Source organism: Plecotus auritus (assembly GCF_963455305.1).
Source record: "Plecotus auritus genome assembly, chromosome: 2".
NCBI classification, from domain to species: domain Eukaryota; kingdom Metazoa; phylum Chordata; class Mammalia; order Chiroptera; family Vespertilionidae; genus Plecotus; species Plecotus auritus.
The window spans coordinates 26906627-26930068 of record NC_137771.1 but is presented as its reverse complement, the minus strand read 5'-3'; the positions used below and the strand labels follow the sequence as shown (position 1 = coordinate 26930068).

Sequence of the window (23442 nt, the reverse complement as noted above, 5' to 3'; positions counted from 1 at the left end):
GGGTGAAGCGCAAAGGCCCACACGGTTATTGACATCTACACTGTTTCAGGCACCGTGCCCAGACCTCCACAGCATTGTCTCCTGTGATTCTTACATCATCTGTTATCCAATTTCGTAGACAAGAGAACAGGGGCCCAAGGAGGTGCTTAAATCCTTACAGCCAGTAAATGGTTCAAATGCTTTGAACCTGCGATTATTTGTTCCTACAGCAGTGATCAGGGGCCTGAGGTTGGGCCAGGATGCTCCAGCAAGGTGGCCCCAAGGCTGGAGTTACCTCAGAAGTGGGGAGGCTGCATGGGGCTCTGTTCTAGTCTTCTCTCGCTCTCCCTCCTCCTAATCAGGAAAGCAGGAAACGTCAGCCCAGGAAAGTGAAGCTGGGGATCAGGAGAGTAGGAAACAGTTGGATGGGTTGTAAGTTTAGACCCAATGCCATAGGCTAAACAAATATTAGACCTGGATATTGAGTCAAAGCTGGTGTTAGGTCAGGAGCTGGAGCTAAAGCTTGAAGTAGATCAGAGCTAGAGTCAGAGTTGGAGCTGAGCCAAGAGCCTGACCTGGAGCTACTATCATCACTGGTGTGAATCCAGGCCAGGCAAGGGATTGAACCAGGAGCCAGAGGCCAGGATGGAGAAGATCGGAGATGGAGGCCACGATGTTCCCACCCCACACTTACAGAGCCTCCCCAGTATTTCAGGTACTATGCTGGGCGCAGAGGGAGGGACACACAAGAGCTCATGCTGCTCAGTAGGAAAGAGAGATAGGAACACAAAGAAGTTTAATCCAAGGCACACTAGGCTCTGGCAAAATGGCCCTCTATGGAGCGGGCCCGACTTCAGTCGGTGGAGATGGATAATGGAGAGTGTGGTAGGCAGAGCAGGCAGTGGGAGCAAAGGTCCAGAGGTGAGAAAGCCCAGCTCCGGGCTTGTTCAGAGGAGGGTGAACTAGCATATTTGGCTGGAGCAGGCCAGGGGAGCAGTGAACATGAGGCTTCTGAGGCTGGTGATCAGAGCCCACCTGCACAGGAATTTGGATTTTATCAAAGGGCAACCGGACATCCTTGGCAAATGTTAAGAAGGACATGGTCAGACTTGTGTTTCATTTTATTTATTTATTTTTAAAATATATTTTTGTTGATTTCAGAGAGGAAGGGAGAGTGAGAGAGGGACAGAAACATCAATGATGAGAGAGAATCACCAATCTGCTGCCTCCTGCACTCCCCCCAACTGGGGACGGAGCCTGCAACCCACAACCCTGGCATGTGCCCCAACAGGGAATCAAAGCATGACCTCCTGGTTCATAGGTCAACACTCAACCACTGTGCCACACTGGCCAGTCCAGACTTGTGGGTTAAAAGAGCCTCTAGCTGCTGATGTGGAGAAGGAATGGGGTGGGAGTGGGAGAACTGGAAGGCAGGGAGACCAAAGAGGAGGCTGATGTAATAGCCAGGGCAGATCATGAGGCCCAAACAGGGGCAGTGACTCCAGGGCAGCTTTCTCTCTTGGGAGCACGCCTGTGCCTCTCCCCACCCCCTTTTCTTTTCCCTAGGCATGTTACCTTTCCCTTTCCCTCTCCTAAGCTCCAAAGGCCCCTCTTTTGCCTCTGTAACTTGTTTCTGAGCCCATTTCTTCTATAGCTCATTTCCACCTCTGTGACTTTTTAAATAAACCTTCTCTTATAGTTTGGAAAACAAACACAGCCTTCCAGGAATAGACAAAGGGAACAGATGCAAGATCTGTAGACAGGGTAGGATTTGGTGATCATTTTTTTGATTGAGGGTGAGGGAGAGAGTGGAGGCTGGGAGGATACCCAAGGTAGAGCCCAGGGGTCCAGGCGGCTGAGAGGCCATGGCAGCAGAGGGGCCACCTTAGGAGAAACCCTAGGAGCAGAGCCGGAGCTCCTCCTCCCAACTCTGCCTCTCACCATTTGCGTGTCCTTGGAGTGTTACTATGCACTCTGAGCATCAGTTTCCTCCTCTGTAGAATGGGGGAAATGTTATTTCCTCCATAGGGTTCTCATTAGACTAAACGTGTGCGGTATCTAGCACATAGTAAGAGTGAATGCATGTTTCAAAGCTCAGCCCTACCCTAGCCCAAATTTCTGGCTCCCAAGCAAGTTGGCTAGTCTCTATCAATGCCAATCACAATATATTCTGGGCATAAGGAATGGGGCTCCCTAGCCTGACCTGCAGGTATCCTACCATGTGGCAGCTACTGGCACCCCTGGCCACCCAACTTCCCCTCAGTTAAGAAGAATGTCCTGGGTGTCCTGTTTGCTCTCTGTCCAGCCAGTGAGGCACAGCCTGGCCCTTCCTCTGAGATCCCCTTCCCAATAGTGTCCCAGAAGCCCACCAAGTGACCTTGGGAGGCAGGCAGGAGCCTCTGAAGGGCACTGAGGTGTCCTGAACCTGCCTGGGGTCTTGCCCCACTTCCCCTTCATTTGGGTTGCAGCAGGCTCTAGTCAGAATCCCTTCTGCCCACTTATTCCTCAGTCCACCTCTGCAGTGAGGTTTGCCAGGGCCCAGTCCTGCAGGATGAAGGCTAAAACCATCTGAGGAGGCAGTTGGGTATTGCAGTCTTTCAAACTCCTCTTCATCTCCTTTACTATCCTTCCAATCCCTTAAAGTCCTTAATCCAATCCTTTAATCATCCTTAATCCCTTACTGTAAACAGGACCTCAAGGTCCATCCTAGGCCTCCTGTTCATCCCACACAGCCCTGGGGTGATTTTACCCACTCCCCAGGACTCCCGTCTCCCCAAGGCGCATCTAAGTCCAGCTCCTTCTCCTGACCACCAGACCACTGATCTCATAACAGACCCAGACTCTCAGAACCCCCCATGGCTAAAAGCAAACTCATTCTTTTCCTCTGAACCCTCAAGTCAGTGAATGGGTCTACCTCTCACCCACTGTTCCAGGCCAGAAACCTAAGAGTCAGCCCAGCCTCCTCTCTGTCCTTCATACCCCACATCCTGTCAGTTCTACTAAGTGCCTATCATCTGCCTGCTCCTTCTCTCTACCTCAGCTCCACTTCCTGGTCAGGACTCCCCACCTTCCACCCACTCACTAGCTTCTGGCCTCTGGCCTAACTGGGAAAATCCAATGGCAGACAGATCTTTTCTTTGATTCAGGGGATTCCAATGGCACAGACTGTCCCATTCTGTCATATTTGAGAAATCTTTTACTAGTTGTCCCAAAAGGCAGCATTTTAAAATCAAGCAATTAATAATTACAACGTCTGCCTTTCGAAATAAACTTGCCTTGCAAACCCTTGCAACAGCGGAATTGCCCAAGAGTTTCTTTCTGGTATAATTAACACCACTTTGCAAAAGGCATACAAAAATGTACTGTAAAAAAAAAGGGAGGGGGGGGGACTGCTGTAGCAAAATACCCAATAGCAGCTTAGGAAACACAAGCTTCCTAGGCCTTGGATCTTTTTAGACAAAATCTGAGTTTTAGATAAAATGTCACAATTTTTTAATGTTGGCAATTAGCTTTTAAAAATCTTTAAATCTGAGAGCATATGAGATGTTGCTCCCCTGTATATTTGTCAGTTTGGCAAAAACAAACAAACAAACAAAAAACCTCTTTTAAAAATCATCTTAAATCCACTGTTCAGACCTTCAGTATATAACGTTGGGCCCCTCTAATGCATCTTTCCCAGCACTCTTAAGATGGTCTTTTGCAATAATAAAAACTATTTTTTTTTAAATCCTAGCCCTGGCGGGGGAGCTCAGGTGGTTAGAGTGTCATCCTGATTAGCCAAGGTTGGGGATTGGACCTGGTCAGGGTACATACAAGAAGCAACCAAAGAATTCATGAATAAGTGGAATGCCCTACCAGTGGTTGGCAAATGGCGATTTGCCGCTCTGTTGACTAATGAGTTTGCCCACCACTGGAAGGGCTTAATCACAAGGAACAACAACAGCCTGTAATTATTGGAATCGAGAGTCGACTCTAGGGCCTAGGCCTAGCCGGTTTGGCTCAGTGGAGAGCGTCCGTCTACCTAAGGGTCCCGGGTTTGAGTCCAGTCAAGGGCACATACCTCGGTTGCAGACTCCTTCCCAGCAGGGGCCCTGAGGGCACGTGCAGGAGGCAACCGACTGATGTGTTTCTCTCACATTGGTATTTCTTTCTGTCTTTCCCTCTCTCTGCTACTCTCCAAGATCAATGGGAAAGTATCCTCAGGTGAGGATTTTAAATAAATAAATAAGTGGAACAACAATTCGATGTTTCTCTCTCTCTAAAAATCAATAAATTAAAAAAATTAACTTAGTAAATTGCAGAGCATTTTTTTAATGATTTTTTTTAAAAATCCTACACTTAATAAATGCTTAGTAGTTGCAGGCATGACATGGTTCCAAGCACTTCACGTGGAATTCATTTAAATCCAACACTCAAGGAAGTAATGGATCACCAAATCCTCCGCACATTTAATCCAGCTCTCCGTCCGCTGACGCCAGAGGAGTTAAGTAATTGGCCCAAATTACACAGCTAGTAGAGTGGAGGAGCCAGGATTCCAACCCAGCCATCTGACCACAGGGCCGCGAACTGTGAAGGGCCTTGGAATCACGGACTGTTTTGCTCACCAGCTCCTGCCGGAGCTGAATAACTGATGGGTGCATGAATGAGTGAATGTAGAAATAAATGGACGAAAGTGCATATAGTCTTCTTTGTCCAGTTACTACCTGCCTGAAAGCCGAGGGCCCTGCCCTAGCCGCGCAGGCCAAGATGTCAGCGCCAAAGGTCCGCAGAGACTCTGCGGGGAACCTGGCTTGCACAATGCAGGTGCGGGCTGTTCCCTCCCTTCCGCCGCTTTGAAGGTCCAGGACAGCCCGGCCGCCGCTTCCTGCGCACAGCCCGGGGCCTGCGACGTCCGGTGGCCCGCCCTCCGGCCCCAAAGCCCCATCCAGCCTGGAGTTGGGGAGGGGGTTACTAAGGAGGCGCCTCTTGTCCGGCACCCAGCGTTCTCTGAATCCTGGCTAGAGGTTCCCCGTCCCAATTCCACTTCCTCGTTGTGCTTGGGACACTTCTGCCAGCGGTGCCACCACCGATTTGTCCCCTCCTAGTCCTTCCTGTCCTGCCCCCACCTCCTTGCCACACAAAGTGTCAGGAAGGTCAGGCACTCAGAGCCAATTTAAATTTAGTACCCACCCTACCCCTCCGAACGCATGATAATAGCTTCTACATCAGGGAACACCAGGTGATGGAATGCCCAGCTGAGAGCTAGGCGCGAGTAATCTTATGTAATCTTCACAGCAGCCATGCATGAGGAGTCTTCTTACCCCTATTTGACAGGTTAGGAAACTGAAGACGAGATGGGCTTCAGCGCTCTTCCCAAGTCATGCAGGTAGGGCTGGCAGAGCCCAGATCTGTCTGAGTTCTGTGTCTTGCCTGTTCCCGCATAGGATTCTGTGTAGCCACTCCAACATATTGGCCCAGGGACATGGGCCAGGCCTGGGGTTACATATCCAGGTGGGCACTTTCCTACCCCTCAGGAAGCACCCTTTCTAATGGGGGAACACTTTCTAATGCTGGATGATCTAGGAATTTGCTTCATTGCTAGGCAGACAGAAAAGCATGCCTGAGCACAGAGATTTCAGGTGGAGGGAGCAGCTTGCACAAAGCCTGAGACGGGTGAGGACCTCTGTGTCAAGCTCCTGCAACAACAGAACAATACTCCCCTCACCCCCCACCGACACCCCCAACCCTCTGCCTTCTGAATTGGATGCTTCATCCATGGGGACATCTCTAAGGGTGTCTGTGTTGGCCAGACCTCTGGAAAAGCTTATGTCCTCCCACAAGACCTAATGTGGAAAGGCCTAGGCAGCGATGTCTTAGTAAGATCTAGCATCTAGCACAGAATGGGGAGAAATCCATTTGTGGATTTCCATGGAATAAATATTCCACCATAGTCAATGTCAAGCTGCCAAAGTTGGAATTGGACAGTAGCACAACATTATATAGTACTTCCACCATAACAGGTGCAATAGATAATAGTAAGATCTAGTAAAAAAGAAAAAAAAAAAGGACTAAGTTTAGAGTCTTTACTATCTTGGTTTTTATATAATTTAAGTGTGCATTTATATAACTTAATTTTAATATATATTTTTAATCCTCACCCAAGGATATTTTTCTATTGGTTTTTAGAGAGAGTGGAAGAGAGAGGGAAAGACCGAGAGAAATATTGATGTGAAACACATGGATTGGTTGCCTCCTGCACGCGCCCTGACCAGGGCCTGGAATCTTGACCGGAATTGAACCTGGAGCCCTTCAATCCACAGGCCGACACTCTATCCACTAAGCCAAACCAACTAGGGCTATAATTTAATTTTTAATGACTGTGTTTAACCAGCAGCCCCCACAATTCCTGAAAATGCAACCAACTGTCACCGAACTAGTACAAGAGAATCAGGCACAGCATATGCTCCTTCTGCTTCCTCTGGCCTCAGAGATCCTACGCTGATTCACCATCTCTCTAGCCTGGGTTTCCCTCTAGTGGACAGAAGAATCATTCCAGGTGATTATCTTGCTCTACCTGTGCCCAGAGTTCAGAACCCAGAGCAGGGTATGGATGAGGTTTATCATCCATCTTGAGGAAAGGTTTTTGAGGGGGGGTCCATATGGTTTCACAGTTGTCCTCAGGCACTAAGCATTCCCCTGTCTCTGAGGGGCAGTGCCTGGAAAGCCCCCTTAGCTACAGCCATTATCACAATCTCCAGCTTCTCAAAATCCCATCTCATTCCACAGGTGTCAGGTCAGGCTGTCATCAGCCCTTCAAGTATGGGGAGCCCCCTCCCATTAGACCTATCTCTAAGAAGGCAAACTGAGAGACCCTGTTTGTGTTAGGGATTAAGTGTTTACTTTAACTCATAGCCCACTGGGGAAACACTGATGAGGGTTGGACACATTTAAGAAAATGGAGTCAATTAGATGTAGAGTTGGGACTCAGGGACTCTCTCTCCTGCATTATGCTTGGATTCTCTTCTTCAGAAGTGATGTTTTCTTTTTTTTAATATTATATTCTTCATTTAAAAATACATTTTTTTTATTGATTTCAGAGAGGAAGGGAGAGGTGTGGGAACCCCTTTCACGTCCCGCGTGGTTCAGGGTTCCGGTTCAGGGTTCGGGTTCTGGAGAAGGCCGCACACAAATGAAGAGAGACTTGGAAAAGTATTAATTTGGAAATATTGGGGGCCAGGCGGGAGCCCAACTCTAGTGGAAGGACTACCCTTTGCTCTGGCCTTGCAATCCCTTTTATTGAGACTATGGGATACGCCCATAACCTTTAGGCAGGAAATTCCAATAACAGAAATTTACATAGGAGAAACAAACAGAGGTGAAGGCTGCTTCAGCTAACAATGTTTCAACTAAACAGTGAGTGATTAAAACAATTAAGGTTGTGGACCAGCCTTCCCAGTTTCCTGGCCACATCTTTCTATTAGTGGTAGAATGATTGGTTTCCGGCAGAGAGGGAGAGAGGTAGAAACATGAATGATGAGAGAGAATCATTGATCGGCTGCCTCCTGCACACCCCACACTGGGGATCGAGCTCACAACCCAGGCATGTGCCCTGACCAGGAATTGAACTGCGACCTCCTGGTTCATAGGGCAATGCTCAACCACTGAGCCACACTGGCCAGTCCAGAAGTGATCTTTTTAAAGCGCAGATATATCTGTGTCACTTCTCCACTCACAAACCTCCTATAATTCTGCATGGCTTTCAGCATCAGATAGTCAAGGCTTTGGTTGAGACTCCACCCATACTGTTTACCTTTAATCCCCAAAGAAAGAGAAGAAAACTGAGGTTTTTGAAATTCTTTTCTGGGCCGGGCTCTGTGATAAACACTTTGCAAACCGCATCTTATTTAATTCTCCAGTAATGCCGCTGGCAATAACCACTTTACAGATGAGAAAACTGAGTCAGTACAAGCTGGCTCAGGATAACACAGTCTGCAAACAGGTCAGTGTTATAGTAAGTTTTATATTCAGCCTGCTTCTCTTTGTTCTTGAAAACTGTTCCTCTCTCTAGGCCTGGCCTTTACCCTAGCTTGGCTGCAGAAAGTGAGGCACAAAGTCTCCAGAACTCCTTCCTCACTACACTCAAGGCAAGGCCACATTCCTTAGGGTTCTAAGGAAAGGACTGCTTTTCAGTGAAATTCAAGCAGAGGTAACAGAGCCACAGACATGGGATAAGAAACCAGACTTTAATCTGATTAAATTTCTTCTGGTGCTTTTGCCAAAGACCTTCCTCTCCCTTCCTTCCCCCTTTCTCCTCCCTAACTCTCCCTTCTCATCCTCTCCCACCTTCATCTCCTAAACTTCCACTGGAATCCTAGACATCTTTAAGGCTCAGATCAAATTTCCCTCCTCCAAAAGGCCCTCTCAGACAACCTGGCTCAGGAATCTACCTAATGAAAATGAGAATTGTTGCAGTTTGAAAGGAAGAGCAGATTTCTGGCTAATCCTGAGGATTGATCACATGTGTTTATCTCTACTCACTCTTGAAATTCCATTAAAATGACAGTAAATGATTTAGGAAAAAAATATATAAACTCACAAGGGAGGGAATGATTGCTTAATGGATCTGGAGTTTCTTTTTGGAGTGATGAAATGTTCTGAAATTAGTGGTAAAGGCTGAAAAAAAAAATGGAAGGAATAAATGGGAGAAGTTAGATCCTACCAGCACATGGATGTGTAGAAAACACATATAGTATTGTTAATCAGGAAAGATCACCTGAGCTTCAGTGTCCAAAGTTTTAACTTGGGTTTCATTATGTGGGCATGATTGATTGAATCATTGCCCACTTAATCTCTAGCCCCCTTCTCCTTCCCAGAAGTTAGGCTGATAACACATGGCTCAAAGCCTCAACCCTGTAATTGCATAATTGGCTTTTCTGGCTTGGCCAACCCTTTCCCTAAATCATCTTAAATTATCTAGGCACTCACCATGAGTACCTTCATTAGCATAAACCATTAGGGCCCACCAGGAATAACAGACGGTTCTATCTATCACTCAGGAAATTCCAAGGATTTCTAGGCTACCTCCTAGGAAGAGGCAGTGGTGGAAACTCATACAAGGGCCAGTCAAGCTATTTCTTATACAACAGACCCACACCAATGAAAAAATTCAGAATGCAGCCCGGACAGCATAGCTCAGTGGAACCAGGTCACAGTTCAATTTCCGGTCGGGCACTGCCCGGGTTGCTCGATCCCCTGTGTGGTGCAGGAGGTAGCCAATCAATGATTCTCTCTCATCATTGATGTTTCTAATTTTCTCTCCCTTCCTCTCTGAAATCAATAAAAATATATTTTAAAAAATTTATTTTCAGAATGCCAAGACAAAGAGCACATCCTAAAAGCTTCCAGAGGAAACAGGTCGCATACAATGGTTTAGAGATTAAATGATATTAATCTTCTCAGTAGCAACACTAAGAAACAGGAAAGCAATACCATTAAAATTCTGGGGAGAAAGCAAAACAAAAATTAATTAATTAATTAAAATTCTGGGGAAGCCCTGGCTGGAGTGGCTCCGTTGGTTGGAGTGCCATCCCATGCACCAAAAGGTTACTGGTTCCATTCCTGATTAGGGCACACGTTTCGTTGATCCCCAGTCGGGGTGTGCAGGAGGCAGCCAATCAATGATTCTCTCTCATCATTGATGTTTCTATCTCCCTCTTCCTTCTTCTCAAATCAATAATATATTTTTAAAACACACAACCAAAGGTGCTGGTATAATAAAGACAATTTCAGAAATGCAAGGTCTCAAAACTTTTACTTCTCAAGTAAAAGTACCCTTTCTCAGGCAGCTGCTGGAGGATGTGCTTAACCAATGGGAGGAAGTAAATCAAGAAAGAAGAAATGAGCTCCCGAAAACAGGGGAGCCAACATAGGAGAGAAGCAAAGGGAATTTCCAGGATGATGGTGAAGGAAAGTTGCATAATGACAATTGTGGAGCAGGCCTAAAGATCAATAAGTTCAAATTGGAACAGAAAGACAAAGGGCTCCAAGAAGGGGTGTTTTCAAGAAAAAAAAAAAATGGAACCTGACATGTTTGACCATGTTAAGTGATTGTTGTAGCTCTAGTGGAAATGGATATTTGAATTCATATACATAGAAATCTAAGAAAAGAGAAAAATGAGGTGTGGGGGAAATTGGGGGATAAGGACACATTGTAATACCTTAATCAATAAAGAAAAAAATAAAGAAAAAAAGAGAGAGAAATGAGACAATTTAACTCTGAAAAAAATGTATAAGAAAGGAAATGTAATTAGAGTATTCCATATTCATATAGCCAAAATACTATAAATATTGATTACTTATTTTAAATTTGAACTATAATTCTACTGGAAAAATAAGGGAAGACCAAGTATGTGGGAGTAGAAAGGGAAATATTAGAGCTACATCTTCTCCTTCTATTGTAAAATGTCAATAAGAATTTTTAAATCAGGAAAAAAATAGGTTCTCTGGATTGGTCAAAATATGGAAGTAAGTACTGGGGAGGTAAAAAAAAAAAAAAAACAGCAAAAAGACTAGTTGCCTTTCGTGAATGGGAATCAGGGGTAGAAAAGGCAGGGCAGAAGATTGCCTTTTTTTTTAAACCTTGTCATACATTTAGTTGATTTTTAAAACACTATGTACATATCTTATTTTGATTAAAAATCTTTTTTAAGCCCAGCCAGCGTGGGTCAGTCATTGAGCATCGACCTATGAACCAGGAGGTCATGGTTCAATTCCTGGTCAGGGCACATGCCCAGGTTGCAGGCTCAATCCCCAGAGTGGGGCATGCAGAAGGCAGCCGATCAATGATTCTCTCTCATCGTTGATGTTTCTATCTCTCTCCCCCTCTCCCTTCCTCTCTGAAATCAATAAAAATACATTTTAAAAATATTTTTAAAGAAAATTTAAAATTGCAGAAAAATTGAGTGTCTCTAGGGTAGCATTTGATACCTTAGTGAATTCATCACTATCTTGGCTCCAGACATCTCCGAAGAAACCAGAGCTGTCAGCCCTAAAAGTGGCAGCATTTCTATAAACAGATACACATTAGCCAGGCTCATGAGACCAATATTTCAAATCAAATACCAATTCATTAATTTATAAAGGGAAGCAAAGCTTTGAAGCAGACAGGATCTTCTTGTTTGCTGAGCGCATTCTCTCCCTGGAGGCGAATCTACACAGGGAACAGAGTGGTTTTCAGCATGTTGCTTGGTGACCCACAGCACCAGTGAAGCGGGGGTTGAATTGGGTGGTTTCAAAGAATGATGCCTCCATTTCCCGTGTCCCTGGACTAGCATCTTGTCCCCAGGCAGTGCTAGGATGGACACTCTGGTGATTGCCTTGACAATTCTTCTTGATCTCTGACCAGTCCCCTCCTAACTGGCACCTTCTTTTCTTTAGCTGCATTATTCAGGTTACAGTCTATACTGGGCCTAACAGTTATTCTGTCCCCATCTCTAAAGTTGACACATCTCTATTTTATTTTATTATTTTATTTTATTTTATTATTTTATTTTCAAATGAGTTGGTTTAATCCCAGGCAGTACAGAACTCGGAATACAACAAAGATTGAAGAGCACAAGTTGACAGGATTCTGGGCTGGGTTTACTCTGACCTCACAGCTGAGGTTGAATTGGCAGAATGAGAACTAAAGAGATTAGCCACTGCATTATTATTACTATTATTATTATTTTAAACAAAAGTTTATTCCTAAATGTATAACAGGCTCCAAGACAACACTTCATTCTAGCTATAGGTGGCAAGAGATGTTATGACAGGGAATCCATATGTTAAAACAGGAATGGAATTGCCCTGATCAGTGTGATTCAGTTGGTTGGCCATTGTCCTGTGAACCAAAAGGTTGCCAGTTTGATTCCTGGTCAGCGCATATGCCTGCATTTCAGGCTCGATCCCCAATAGGGGGTGTGCAGGAGGCAGCCCATTGATGTTTTGCTCTTACATCAATGTTTCTCTCTCCTTTCCTCTCTCTAAAAATCAATAAACTATTAAAAACAACAAAACAAACAAACAAACAAACAGGAATGGAATTAAGGATCACCAGGCACAAGGAACAGCTCACCTTTTGTCAGATTTCTTTTTTTTCCTTTAATTAAAAAAAAATCCTTTGACTCTCAAAGAAAATATAAGAAAAATGCAAATTATCCCATCTGCTGCTCACGGTTGGATTGGCTGCAAGAGAGGACCATGTGGCCCAGGCCTGTGTGGTCAGTGAATAGGTAGGACAGATTTTAAAATAAGGCATATCTTGGCTCTTTGCTGCCCAGTCTCAGGAAGGGCTTGAATTAATGTATAGTTTCCGATTACTGTGTCTTCCTCCAGACCACTCCAATTGTGAATTTAGTAATTATGCAAATCCTCCTCTCCCAGTGTGAAATAAAAAAAGCACAAGGTTATCCATGATCTCTGAGGAACTACGTGGGACATTCTCAAACTGTATTTGGATAGCCCATTTTGAGAAGTCAGTACTAATTGCTATGCAAAATTAGCAAACTGCCAGGAGAACGGAGCCCTGAATCCCGGCGGTGATTTTATAAAAGAATCCATAGGTCTCTTTTCTTTTTTTAATAAGAGAAAGTTTATTTAGAAAGTCACAGAGGTAGAAGAAGTGAGCCATAGAAGAAATGGGCTTAGGAAACAAGTTACAGAGGCAAAAGAATGGGCCCTTGGAGCTTAAGAGAAAGAAGGGTAAAGGTAATGTGACTGGGGGGAAGCGGAAGGGGACAGGAAAGGCGCAGGTGTGCTCCTGAGAGGGAGAGCACTTTGCTAGAGTCCTTCTTTTATAAAAGTTTACTTTTATTCATTTATTTTTTATTCTATTTTATTTTATTTTCCCATCATCACTTATTTGCCAGATTCCTTTTTTAAAAAAAATATATTTTATTGATTTTTTACGGAGAGGAAAGGAGTGGTATAGAGAGTTAGAAACATCGATGAGAGAGAAACATCAATTCAACTGCCTCTTGCACACTACCACTGATTATGTGCCCGCAACCAAGGTACAGAATCGAACCTGGGACCCTTGAGTCCGCAGGCCGACGCTCTATCCACTGAGCCAAACCGGTTAGGGCTATTCACCAGATTTCTTAACACCCCTGTGGCCTGGGCGCCCTTCCCTGTGGCCTTCACTTTTAGCTCCTCGAGTTTCTCCTGCTCCTCTTTTTGCATCTGCTCAAATGCCTTACCTTCCTCATCCATCTCCTTGGGCTGCTTCAGGGGCTTCTTATTCTTTCTTTAATATTTTAAAAAATTGATTTCAGACCGGAAGGGAGAGGAAGAGAGAGATAGAAACATCAATGTTGAGAAAGAATCAGTGATCGCTGCCTCCTGCACACACCCCTACTGGGGATCAAGCCTGCAACCCCGGCATGTGCCCTGACTGGAAACCGAACCAGTGAGCTCAACTGCTGGCCGGGCCCAGGCCCTTCTTCTTGCCACCTTCATCACCAGACATGGGCCTACTACCCCTTCCCCAGACCTTGCCACTGGAAGCTGACACATTTCTATTTTAAAGCATTAGAGGCGTAGGTCCAGTCAAACAGGCAACACATTTACAAAACATCCATGATGTGCCAGACTCTGTTCTAAGTTACAGCAGTCAACAAGACTGATATTTGTCTCTGCCCTCATTGAGTTTATAGTCTGGTAAGGAAGACCAACATCAAATAAAGTGCAAAATGAAGGAACAGCCTCTCAGATGACACTTAATTTCCTGTATCCTATTTCTTGAGGTGGAGTCATCTCCTGGCTGCCCCCCGAAATCACCTACTACCATGAATCACAGAGAGGGGCGGCTGAGTAAGGACTCTTGTCTAGATAAAGAAAGAAGACTCATATTCCAAGCATAGATTCCCAGCTTCCTATGGATTCTAAACTCAAAATCCTTCCAATAAAGTGATTTTCTGCTTAAATTTATCCAGGGTTAGTTTCTGTCATTTGTAACCAAGAACGCTGGTACAGCAACCATTTCAGACATTTTTATGGACCAGAGAATAAGTCTCCAAAAGACATTTCCAATCCTTCTGCCTCAGGGCTGCAACCAGACTGAAACTTTCCTGATCTGTGCCTCTGTTCAGCACAAAGTAGGGCACACAGGCTGTCTCAATAATATCTGGTTGGCTGAATCACTCAGTAAGTTCATAAATATCTGCCAGGTACTGAGGTTACAAAGCTAGAAAGAGCCAGTTGCAGCTTTCAAAGATGTCCCACATACACCTTAGACCCAACATATCCAAAGCTGAGGGTATCATCTTTCCTGCCTCCTCCCATCTCATATATCAACTCACACCGTGTGTCCCATGTTCCAACAACACTCAACTACTTGTACTTCTCCTTTCTCTCTGCTGGGATGCCAACAGTGAGTAGTTGTTGTTCTTAGACCACAGAGGTGGGAGGGAAAGACACAGACAGCAGGCCATCAGGCTGCTGCTTGTAGACAGCGACAAGACCTTGAATGCCAGGTGAAGCATTCTGGATTAATTGGCAGCTATTCCAAGTTACTTTCCTCAGTCTAAATAGAATAACTGTATAGTCTGGCTTTTCCTCTTTTACCAAAGGTACTCTACATGTAAGATGACATAAAGGGTTTACCTGTCCATCATCTTGGCCAGAGAGGCAGCTGCAAGCAATGTTCCCATTTTACAGGTAAGCAGACAGAGGCCTTCAAATGTCTTGGCTCTACAGCTAGCAAGTAGCAAAGTAAGAGCTTAAACAGTTTCCAGACGCCAAATCCCCATTCTTTCCTCTAATACTGCAACTCCTACAGAGTATTTTGTGTGTGGTGTAAGGAAGAGTCCTCAACGTGGCCTGGCCCTGGGGGAAAATTATCCTCCTTACCACCGCACCAGGGGCTCTGTTCTGCTGGCCTCCCCCCCTGGCCTAATTCCCTTCTCTAGATACCCTTATCTTCTTAAAAATTCGCAATTCTGTGAGGTATTACTATCCCTTCGTTTTGTAGATGAAACTGAGGCGCAGAAAAGTGAACTTTGGCTCAGTGGATAGAGCATCTGCCTGCGGACCAAAGGGTCCCAGCCCAGGTTCCATCCCAGTCAAGGGCACGTACCTCCATTGCAGGTTCCTCCCCTGTCCGGCCCAAGTTGGCGCACGTGCAGGACAAAATTAATCCATGTGTTTCTCTCACATCAATATTTCTCTCTGTCTTTTCCTCTCTCTCCCACTCTCTCTAACAAATCAATGGAAAAATATCCTCGAGTGAGGATTAAAAAGAAAAAAAAAAGTGAAGTTTCAGGCTCCAAAGTCCGGAATCTTCACCACCTCATTTCGCTGGGGTCCAGGTTGCAACACCTAACTAAAGAAACCGGTCAGCGGGTGAAGAAGCAGATGCTGGGGACCAGCCCCAGTTCAGGAGTGTGGGCCGCCAGGTGGCGCGGTGTAGGTGCGAAGGCTTCCCCACCTCACCCCCTGCGGGCCAGGCGCACCTGAACTAGGCTGGGCGAGGCCTGGGAAGTAGACTCGCGGGGCTGGGCAGGGCGGGGCGCGGCAGGGAGTAGCCCTCGTTCCCAGCCCGGAGTGGGCAAGGATCACCGTTTTAGTTCGGTCTGCTGGGGCCGTCTGGGTCTTGGTGAAGAGTCACGCCCCCACCGCCGACCGCCGGGCTGCATCAGCTTGCCGCCTGCCATGCCCTCCCCAGTGTGCAATTTATTTGTGGGGTATAGGGACTAATGGAGCTGGAGAGAGCAGCCAGCAGGGGTGGGGCGGAGACTCCAAGTCCCCACCTGTCGACTGCTGGGAGGGGGCGAATAGGAGGAGGGGCTTGTCCCGTAGGGCCCGCCCCCGGGTCCCAGAGCCTAGGGCGCGCGACGAGATATAAGGCAGCCGGGAAACAATGCGCCTGCATCTCGCGCTCCCGCGCCTATCCCGGTAGCGTCTGGGGCTTCGTGCACGAGCGAGGGAAAGAGGGCGCGCGTGGGGGCGCGCTCTTGAATGCGGGTCGCGCGCTCGGTGGCGCGCATGTGCTTGTGTGCGGGCTGCCGGGCTGCCCCGAGCCGGCCCCGAGCGGGTCCGCTCTCGGTGGCGGGCGGCCGGAGCGAGGTGAGACTAGGGGCCGCCAGGGTACGGGCACGGGTCCCGGGGGGCGGGCTGCAGGCTGCCTTCTGGGCACAGTGCGCCCCCGCCCGGCCCGGCTGGGCCCTGTGAGCTGCGCCCCGGGCGGCGCTGGCAAAGTTTGCTTTGAACTCGCTCCTGCAGCCGCGTCCGCGCTCTGTGAGCGGCTTCCCCGGGCTCGCTGACCCAGCACCGGGCTCCCCGGGACGCGAGGGAAGGGCGTGGGTTCCAAGCCCAGAGGTTCGGGAGGGGTAGAGCCTTGCAGCCGGCTGTGCTTGGGAATCCGGGAACGCCTCCCTCCCTGGGCCCGTACCCCAATCAGCACGTCCCCCTTCCCTCTCGCAGGGAGCGGACATGGACTTCGACTCGTACCAGCACTATTTCTACGACTATGACTGCGGGGAGGATTTCTACCGCTCCACGGCGCCCAGCGAGGACATCTGGAAGAAATTCGAGCTGGTGCCGTCGCCTCCCACGTCGCCGCCTTGGGGCTCGGGTCCCGGCGCCGGGGACCCGGCCCCTGGAATTGGTCCCCCGGAGCCGTGGCCCGGAGGGGGCGCCGGGGATGAGGCAGAATCCCGGGGCCACTCAAAAGCTTGGGGCAGAAACTACGCCTCCATCATCCGCCGTGACTGCATGTGGAGCGGCTTCTCAGCCCGGGAACGGCTGGAGAGAGCGGTGAGCGACCGGCTCGCCACTGGCGCGCCCCGGGGGAACCCGCCTAAGCTGCCCGCCGCCCCGGACTGCGCTCCCAGTCTCGAAGTCGGCAACCCGGTGCCCGCTGCCCCCTGTCCACTGAGCGAGCCCAAGACTCAGGCCTGCTCGGGGTCCGAGAGCCCTAGCGACTCGGGTAAGGACTGCCCCGGGCTGATCAAGGGGGGGGGGGCACCTCATGGGTGGCCAAAACTCTGCCGCTGTCTGAGGTCTGGCACTGAATCTTCGCAAGCCCTTCGGCCACCTCCCCCTTTCTCGGACTGAAGCTGCCAGTGTAGCCCCCAGCGGTGTCTGTCTGGCACGTGGGTGTGTTAGTAAACAGTTTGAAGAAGTGGCGTGGGAGCCAGCGCTTCTTTGATGATGATTGGAACCCCAGGGGACAAGGGAGACAGGGTGAGGCTTGGAGAGGACAATACGGGATTGGACAGTAGGGGATTTCTGTCCTGGGAGGCTGGGAGAGGTCCCTTAAGGGTCACTCCAGGCTTGAAGTTTTTTGTTGCTGCCTCTTTTCCTGGGAAACTCACACTCCCCTAGGGAGAGAGGAAGCTGAGGAGTCCTTTGTGCAAAGCCAAAGCCTTCATCCTTTTAAAAACCTAGTCTCCTGTCTGCTTTACTTCAAAATGCTCCCATCCCTTATCATTTGTGCACCCACACCATTACCCATGAGACAGGTAGGGAAGGAATGAACTCTGACCATTAACAGATGGAAAAACTGAGGCTTAGAAATAGGAAATCACTAGAAGTGAGCCCCAGCTTCCTGCCATCTAGCCAGCTGCTTTGCCTAACCCTCCATCTCAACCAGGTACTTCTTGATGTTTAGAGGGTCTTCATTGTAGTTTATCTGAGAAGGGCTATACCTTGCCTGGTTGCTCTGGCCTGAGTTGGAAAGGTGTCCCTTTAACTCCCTCCCAATCCATCCAAGAGCTTCGGCTGCCTCCTTGCATTTGGAAAATGTTCACTGTCCCCTACTTTGTGCCAAACTCTCTAGAATCTAGATGCTGGGGTCAAGGATATGGAACTCCAGGCCCCTTTCCCCACCTTTGAATGCAAGTGTAAACCTCAGGATGCAGACCAGCATCCTGTGCCAGCAGACTACAATGATCTTAGCCTACCCTCTTCTCAGACCTCTGTATTCTAAGAAATATCGGAGAGCGTGCTTTTATAAGATGCAGGACAGAGAAAACACTGTCACTTTCAAAAAAAATTATCTTATTGTTGAAAGTATTACAGATGTCCCATTTGTTCACTTTTAAGGATAACTTTACATGACCATTTAGAGGGGACTAGGGAATAGGGTATGGAAGTCGTCATACACTTGAAGGGAAAAAGTAAGGATAACAAGAAAAATTTAAGTCAACTTTTTTCAGTCCACTGTGTTTAAGGTCATTTTTAACCTGCTTGCTTCCTATACCAAAATCTTGTGTTTGTTTAATGGCTGGAAAGGAAATTTGGAGATCAAGAAACCAATAAAGATCTATCTCTACAAAGGCTGATGGGAGTGGTAGAGTGGGAAGAGCACTGTGTTGGGAGTTTGAGGTCCAGAATGTTACAAAAGTGATGTGTGGATTTGGATGATCTAGGTCTGTTTCTCCCTTGGCATATGAGGGGGTTGGCCTTGATTGTCCAGCTGAGGGCATATCCTTGTTGGGTAGAGTTAGACACTACACTCTGAAAAGGGGAATAGTGGTCTTACATTATTTCTTCCTTAGGCCGAGCCTTCCCAGCCACCAGGTTTAACATTGAAATATTAAAAGTTTGGGATGCGGGGGAGCTTCCTGAATAATCTTCTGACCTGCCCTTTAACCTGAACCTGTTTGCAAGCTCCTGGTTCACAGGCCACATGGCCCAGAACAAAATGCAACAGATTGCAAACAATGAGGGGGGTGGGGAGAGTGACTGATGGCAAAGCTCAGCCAATAGCGGGTAGGGGCTGGGTAAAACAGCATTCCAAACACAGCTTAGCCAGCCAATCACAGGCCTTGGGGCCAGGAGGGCTGAATGGTCAGGTTTTATTAATGGAGAAGTAATGCGATTGTCCACACAATGGAAGCCTTCCTGACAAAGGGGCTCAAGCTTCCTGATATGCAAAAGAGACAGAGAACTGAGCTCTTCTGTTGTCAGGCTGAAATGCATTAGGTGGTCTTCTATGTGGAGGTCTGAAAAACGAGTGGAGCAGGGAGGTTTTCCCCTAAATGCCTCTCTCTTGGTTGGGGTAACCTAAGAGACCTTCAAGCCAGGGAATGATGGGGGCATGTCCAGGTCCCTGGTGTTTCAGCCCTTGCGTGGGGATATTTTGCTGCTCAGTTTTTACCCCTGGCACAGGTAGGGTGGAAATGGTTGTTTGTACCTTTGTGAATTGCTGCTTTTGCCGACCTGCAATTACAAATCCAACCCTATTCTGATCCAGGGAAGGGGGTGGGGCAGGCAACCTATAAATGATGGATGATTTTAGAAACCCATTGAACCCGATAGCAAAATGCCCCTAACGGAAACCTTTCCTTCCCCTCCGTGGGTGTGGAGAGATGAGAGATGCCTTGCAGCCCTCCCTTCTCTGAATCTTCGTCTGAAAGGGATAGTAGAATAGAGAGGTGGGGGAATAATAGGATTTATAACTTGTGAAAAGTAACAATTCCCCAAGTGCAGGCTGTGCTGGGCAGGAACAAAGGGCAACTCTGCCCACAGACCCCTCATTTACAATTCTGATGGGGCATGAAAGAGCCCGACTGGGGAAGATCTTTATAGCTAAACTTTGTCCCAGGCTGATAGCTCTTTCTCTCCATCCTCTCAGTGGGGGAGGGGAGAGCCTGTGCAGACTGGGGGCTGTTGGCTTGGGCCTGCCTTTTGTTCTTATCTGAGCCTTGCTGTGCAAAAGGAAATTGGAGAATATTTCCCTTCTTGCTTATTTCCCTTCCTTTCCTTCACACTGCCCTTACCCATTACAAATGAATCAGCTGTCTTTCCCTTCACTTCAGTTTGCTTATATCTAAATTAGGAAAATGTCACCTCCTTTCCCAGCATAGGGTCCTTGTATATGTTTCTCATGGGGTGTGTTTTTCTCTTGATCTCTCTTCTTGGATAGAGGGTGAAGAAATTGATGTTGTGACAGTGGAGAAGAGACAGTCCCTGGGTGTGCGGAAGCCAGTCACCATCACAGTGCGAGCAGACCCTTTGGACCCCTGCATGAAACACTTCCACATCTCCATCCATCAGCAACAACACAACTATGCCGCCCGTTTTCCTCCAGAAAGCTGTTCCCAAGACGGGCCTCCAGAGAGAGATCCACAAGAAGAGGCTCTGGAGAGAGATGCTCCCGAGGAAAAGGAAGATGAGGTACATGAAGAGGTTGTGAGCCCCCTGCCTATAGAAAGTGAGGCTCCCCAGTCCTGCCACCCCAGACCTGTCAGTCCTGACACTGAGGATGTGACCAAGAGGAAGAACCACAACTTCCTGGAGCGCAAAAGGCGGAATGACCTCCGTTCAAGATTCTTGGCCCTGAGGGACCAAGTACCCACCCTAGCCAGCTGCTCCAAGGCCCCTAAAGTGGTGATCCTGAGCAAGGCATTGGAATACTTGCAGGCCCTGGTGGGGGCCGAGAAGAGGATGGCTACGGAGAAAAGGCAGCTTCGATGCCGGCAGCAGCAACTGCAGAAAAGAATCGCGTACCTCAGTGGCTACTGACCAAAACGCCTGACTGCTCTGTCTTACAAAGACCTGAGTTAATTTTTTAACTGTCCCTCTCCCCTTTAGTAATTTGCACATTTTGGTTACGGTGGACAGTAGATCCCAGGATGCTTTGCAGCTGGTGCACACAATAAGGGCTTGCATTCTTGGAAACCTGGAAACCCAGCTCTCCCTCTTCCCTGACTCACGGGAGCACTGTGTCTTCTCTGGCGCCTTTGGCTTCTCAGGCAGGCAGCTGACTGAGGAGCCTTGGGGTCTGCCTAGCTCACTAACTCTGAAGAAAAGCCTGACAGATGCTATGCAACAGGTGGTGGACGTTGTCGGGGCCTCCAGCCTGCATGAAATCTCACACTCCGGATGAGCTTTAGACTGGGAAGGGATGCTCCCACTGGTGTCTCTGGGGTGCTGCTGGGACAGCTGGGCCTGGACGCACTCCCTGAGGCTCCTTTTTCCAGGAGACACACGAGCTGTCGGGTGAAGACAAGCTTGCAGACTTGATCAACATGGACCGTTACCTCACTGTCAGACACTTTACAGTAGCTGAGGAGTTGGAAACCTTTAATATATACATATATATTGTTAAATGAAACCCTTCCTCCCACTCAATGCTGTGGCCTTGAGAACCTTGAAAGAGCTTGGCCTCTGGATTCTTTGTCTCAAAGCCCTATAGGCCCTTTCCTCTGAGGGAAAGACCGTTCTGTCCTCACAAGGGACTTTTTTGTTTCCTTCTGCCTTTGTTAGCAATGGCTTTCTAGCACCCCTTTCCCAGAGGTCAGAAATATTTCCCCAAGATGCAGGGACATGGGTCCTAACCTAGGGAAGGCTTGGAGTTCTGGCTGTGAACTTGTTCCCTACCCAGGTGTCTTCCATCTTGGAATCTTTTCTCAAGGCGGTTGTCAAGCACCTCAGGAGTGAGAACTGTACCACTTCCTCTTTCTCAGCTTCCTCTCATCTCAAGCCCTGACTGATAAGTTTGAAGTTCTATTAGAACCACGCAAACCTGTCCTTCTCGTGCAGCTCCAAGGAGCTTGTGTCTCTGCAGCCAACCTTGGGCCACCTGCCAGCCTGACATGAGTCAGATCCTTGTCTCAGGACTTGGGTATTACAAAAGGTCTTCCTGGGAGAGCTGCTGGGACTCATCCAGTGCTCCAGAAGGCTGCCTGGCTTCCTGGGGGGAGCTCTGCTTAGTGGACCATGGTGCATTTTGCCCCAGCTGGACTTGGCACCTCCAAGTGGATTCCAGGTGCAGCCTCCAGTCTGCAAAAAACACCTAACCCTATAGTGTCTTGTGGGCAACCTCAGTGGCCCCCCAAGCCTATTCTGGAAGAAGGATCAGCCCCCTTCCAGGACTCTGCTGGCTGTAGGTTTGAAAGTGAGGGAGGGAAGGATGGTTGAGAGCTGTCTGGCTCTGGAAAGCCACCTGCTTCTTCCAAACCTGTTATGCACGAGAGTCTGTTTCTGAGTTTGCTTCGTGGCCCTAGAGAACCCCAGTGGAAGTTTGGAGAAAGTCTCTCTACCTTTTGGAGCATGGTTTTCTGGAGCCAAGTGACTTCTGGAACTGTCTTTGGAGAATGGGTGGGAAGTAGGTTACTGATGTCTCACCTGAATAGCTTGTGTTTTATAAGCTGCTGTTGGGTATTATACTGGAAGCAGTTTGTTGTTTTTTTTTTAATACTGTATTTTTGTATGCCTTTTGCAAAGTGGTGGTGTTTTTGTACAAGAAAAAAGCTCTTGGGCAATTATCCTGTTGTGAGAGTCTGACTTATTTTGAAAGGCAAGTTTATCTGAAATTATGTATTTAGTTGTAATTATTGATCGCCTGATTTTAAAATGTTGCCTTCTGGGACATCTAATAAAAGCTTTCTCAAACATGTCAGAGTGGGGGCAGCTTATGCCAACTGAGTCTCCCTGAACCAAGGAAGACTGTTTCAGGGTAGCTACAAAGGAGCCAGAGGGTTGTATCTCTCTAACCACATTTGCTCACCTGGTCATTCCACTTTGGGTTGCTGAAATGCCATTTCAGACATGTCTAAACAACGTAGGCTGGGCACTCAGTGAACACGAAATTCCCTTGTGAATTGCAAAGCATGCTGAATTTGTACTTCAGAAGGCTTGAAATCCAGGTTCCACCACTTACTTGTTCTGTGCCTTTAGCCTAATCTTTCTGAGTCCTAGTTTTCTTATCTGTAAAATGGGGATAAATGCTACTTCACAGGGATTTGGCAGGTATTCAATGAAGTAGTAGATGATAAAGCACTTTCTAAACTGTAAAGCTTTGTATTTAGGGTGGTACTATTCTTATGTTAGTGGTATGATGACCCATTGCAGGATGTCTTTTTAAAAATTCTCAGTGAATTTGTGATGTAATGTGATATTTTTCCCCTGGATTTAATGAAAGAACATGAATGCTCCCTTTTCCTCCCATAGTTCTTATAAAGTTGCTGTAAATGCAAGAGGAGAGAATTTAATAATAGCTCTTCCTGATAGAGTCGTGCCTGTGTCTAAGCTTACTTCTCCATATTATGCCACACCAACCAGCACTACAGAAGAGGAAACAGGTTCTAAGAGTGAAACAAAACTGCCCAAAGTTACACAGCTGGTAAGTCAATGAGTTTGGATTTGAAACCAGCTCTGAATGTCTCTGCAGCCAGAGTCTTCCCCACAGCGTAGTAATGATCAGCTTGTTTTGTTAGCATGGGGTGTGTGGAGGAGGTAAACAAATTCCATCGCTTAACTGCTGCTTGGAACTCTCGGGGGTGGTGGTGGGGACATTGTGCCTGCCACTTACTGGGGTGAAGTGATGCATATGTTCCATAACCAGCCGCTTTGCCCATTAGTGGGCTGGGAGGGCTAGTTGTGCCCCAAAGAGGTCCCTTCTGGGACGGAAAGGAAAACGGTTGCTGTTTAGAAGGGCCATGAGCAGCATGGTGGGAGAAGGCCACTTTGCTTTAGCTACTCCTGCCTTACAGCTGA

The 23442-nt window shown here is 47.6% G+C and overlaps 1 protein-coding gene across 2 annotated transcripts in view; it reads left to right on the top strand.

The window, feature by feature from the left end:
- The window catches only part of MYCL (MYCL proto-oncogene, bHLH transcription factor), a gene marked incomplete at its 5' end in the record, with an annotated part of 104392 nt that extends 82048 nt beyond the window's left edge, over nucleotides 1–22344 (top strand). Inside the window, 3 exons of one of the 2 annotated variants that reach the window (XM_080654428.1) lie at nucleotides 15982–16062; nucleotides 16420–16924; nucleotides 19868–22335. In XM_080654428.1, coding sequence (XP_080510554.1) covers nucleotides 15982–16062; nucleotides 16420–16924; nucleotides 19868–20466 — 1185 coding nt within the window. In that variant the 3' untranslated portion in view covers nucleotides 20467–22335. Of the gene's footprint in view, nucleotides 1–15981; nucleotides 16063–16419; nucleotides 16925–19867 lie in introns of those variants that run through there. The other variant, XM_080654429.1, reaches the window with a different exon arrangement.
- Nucleotides 22345–23442: the final 1098 nt, after the last annotated feature.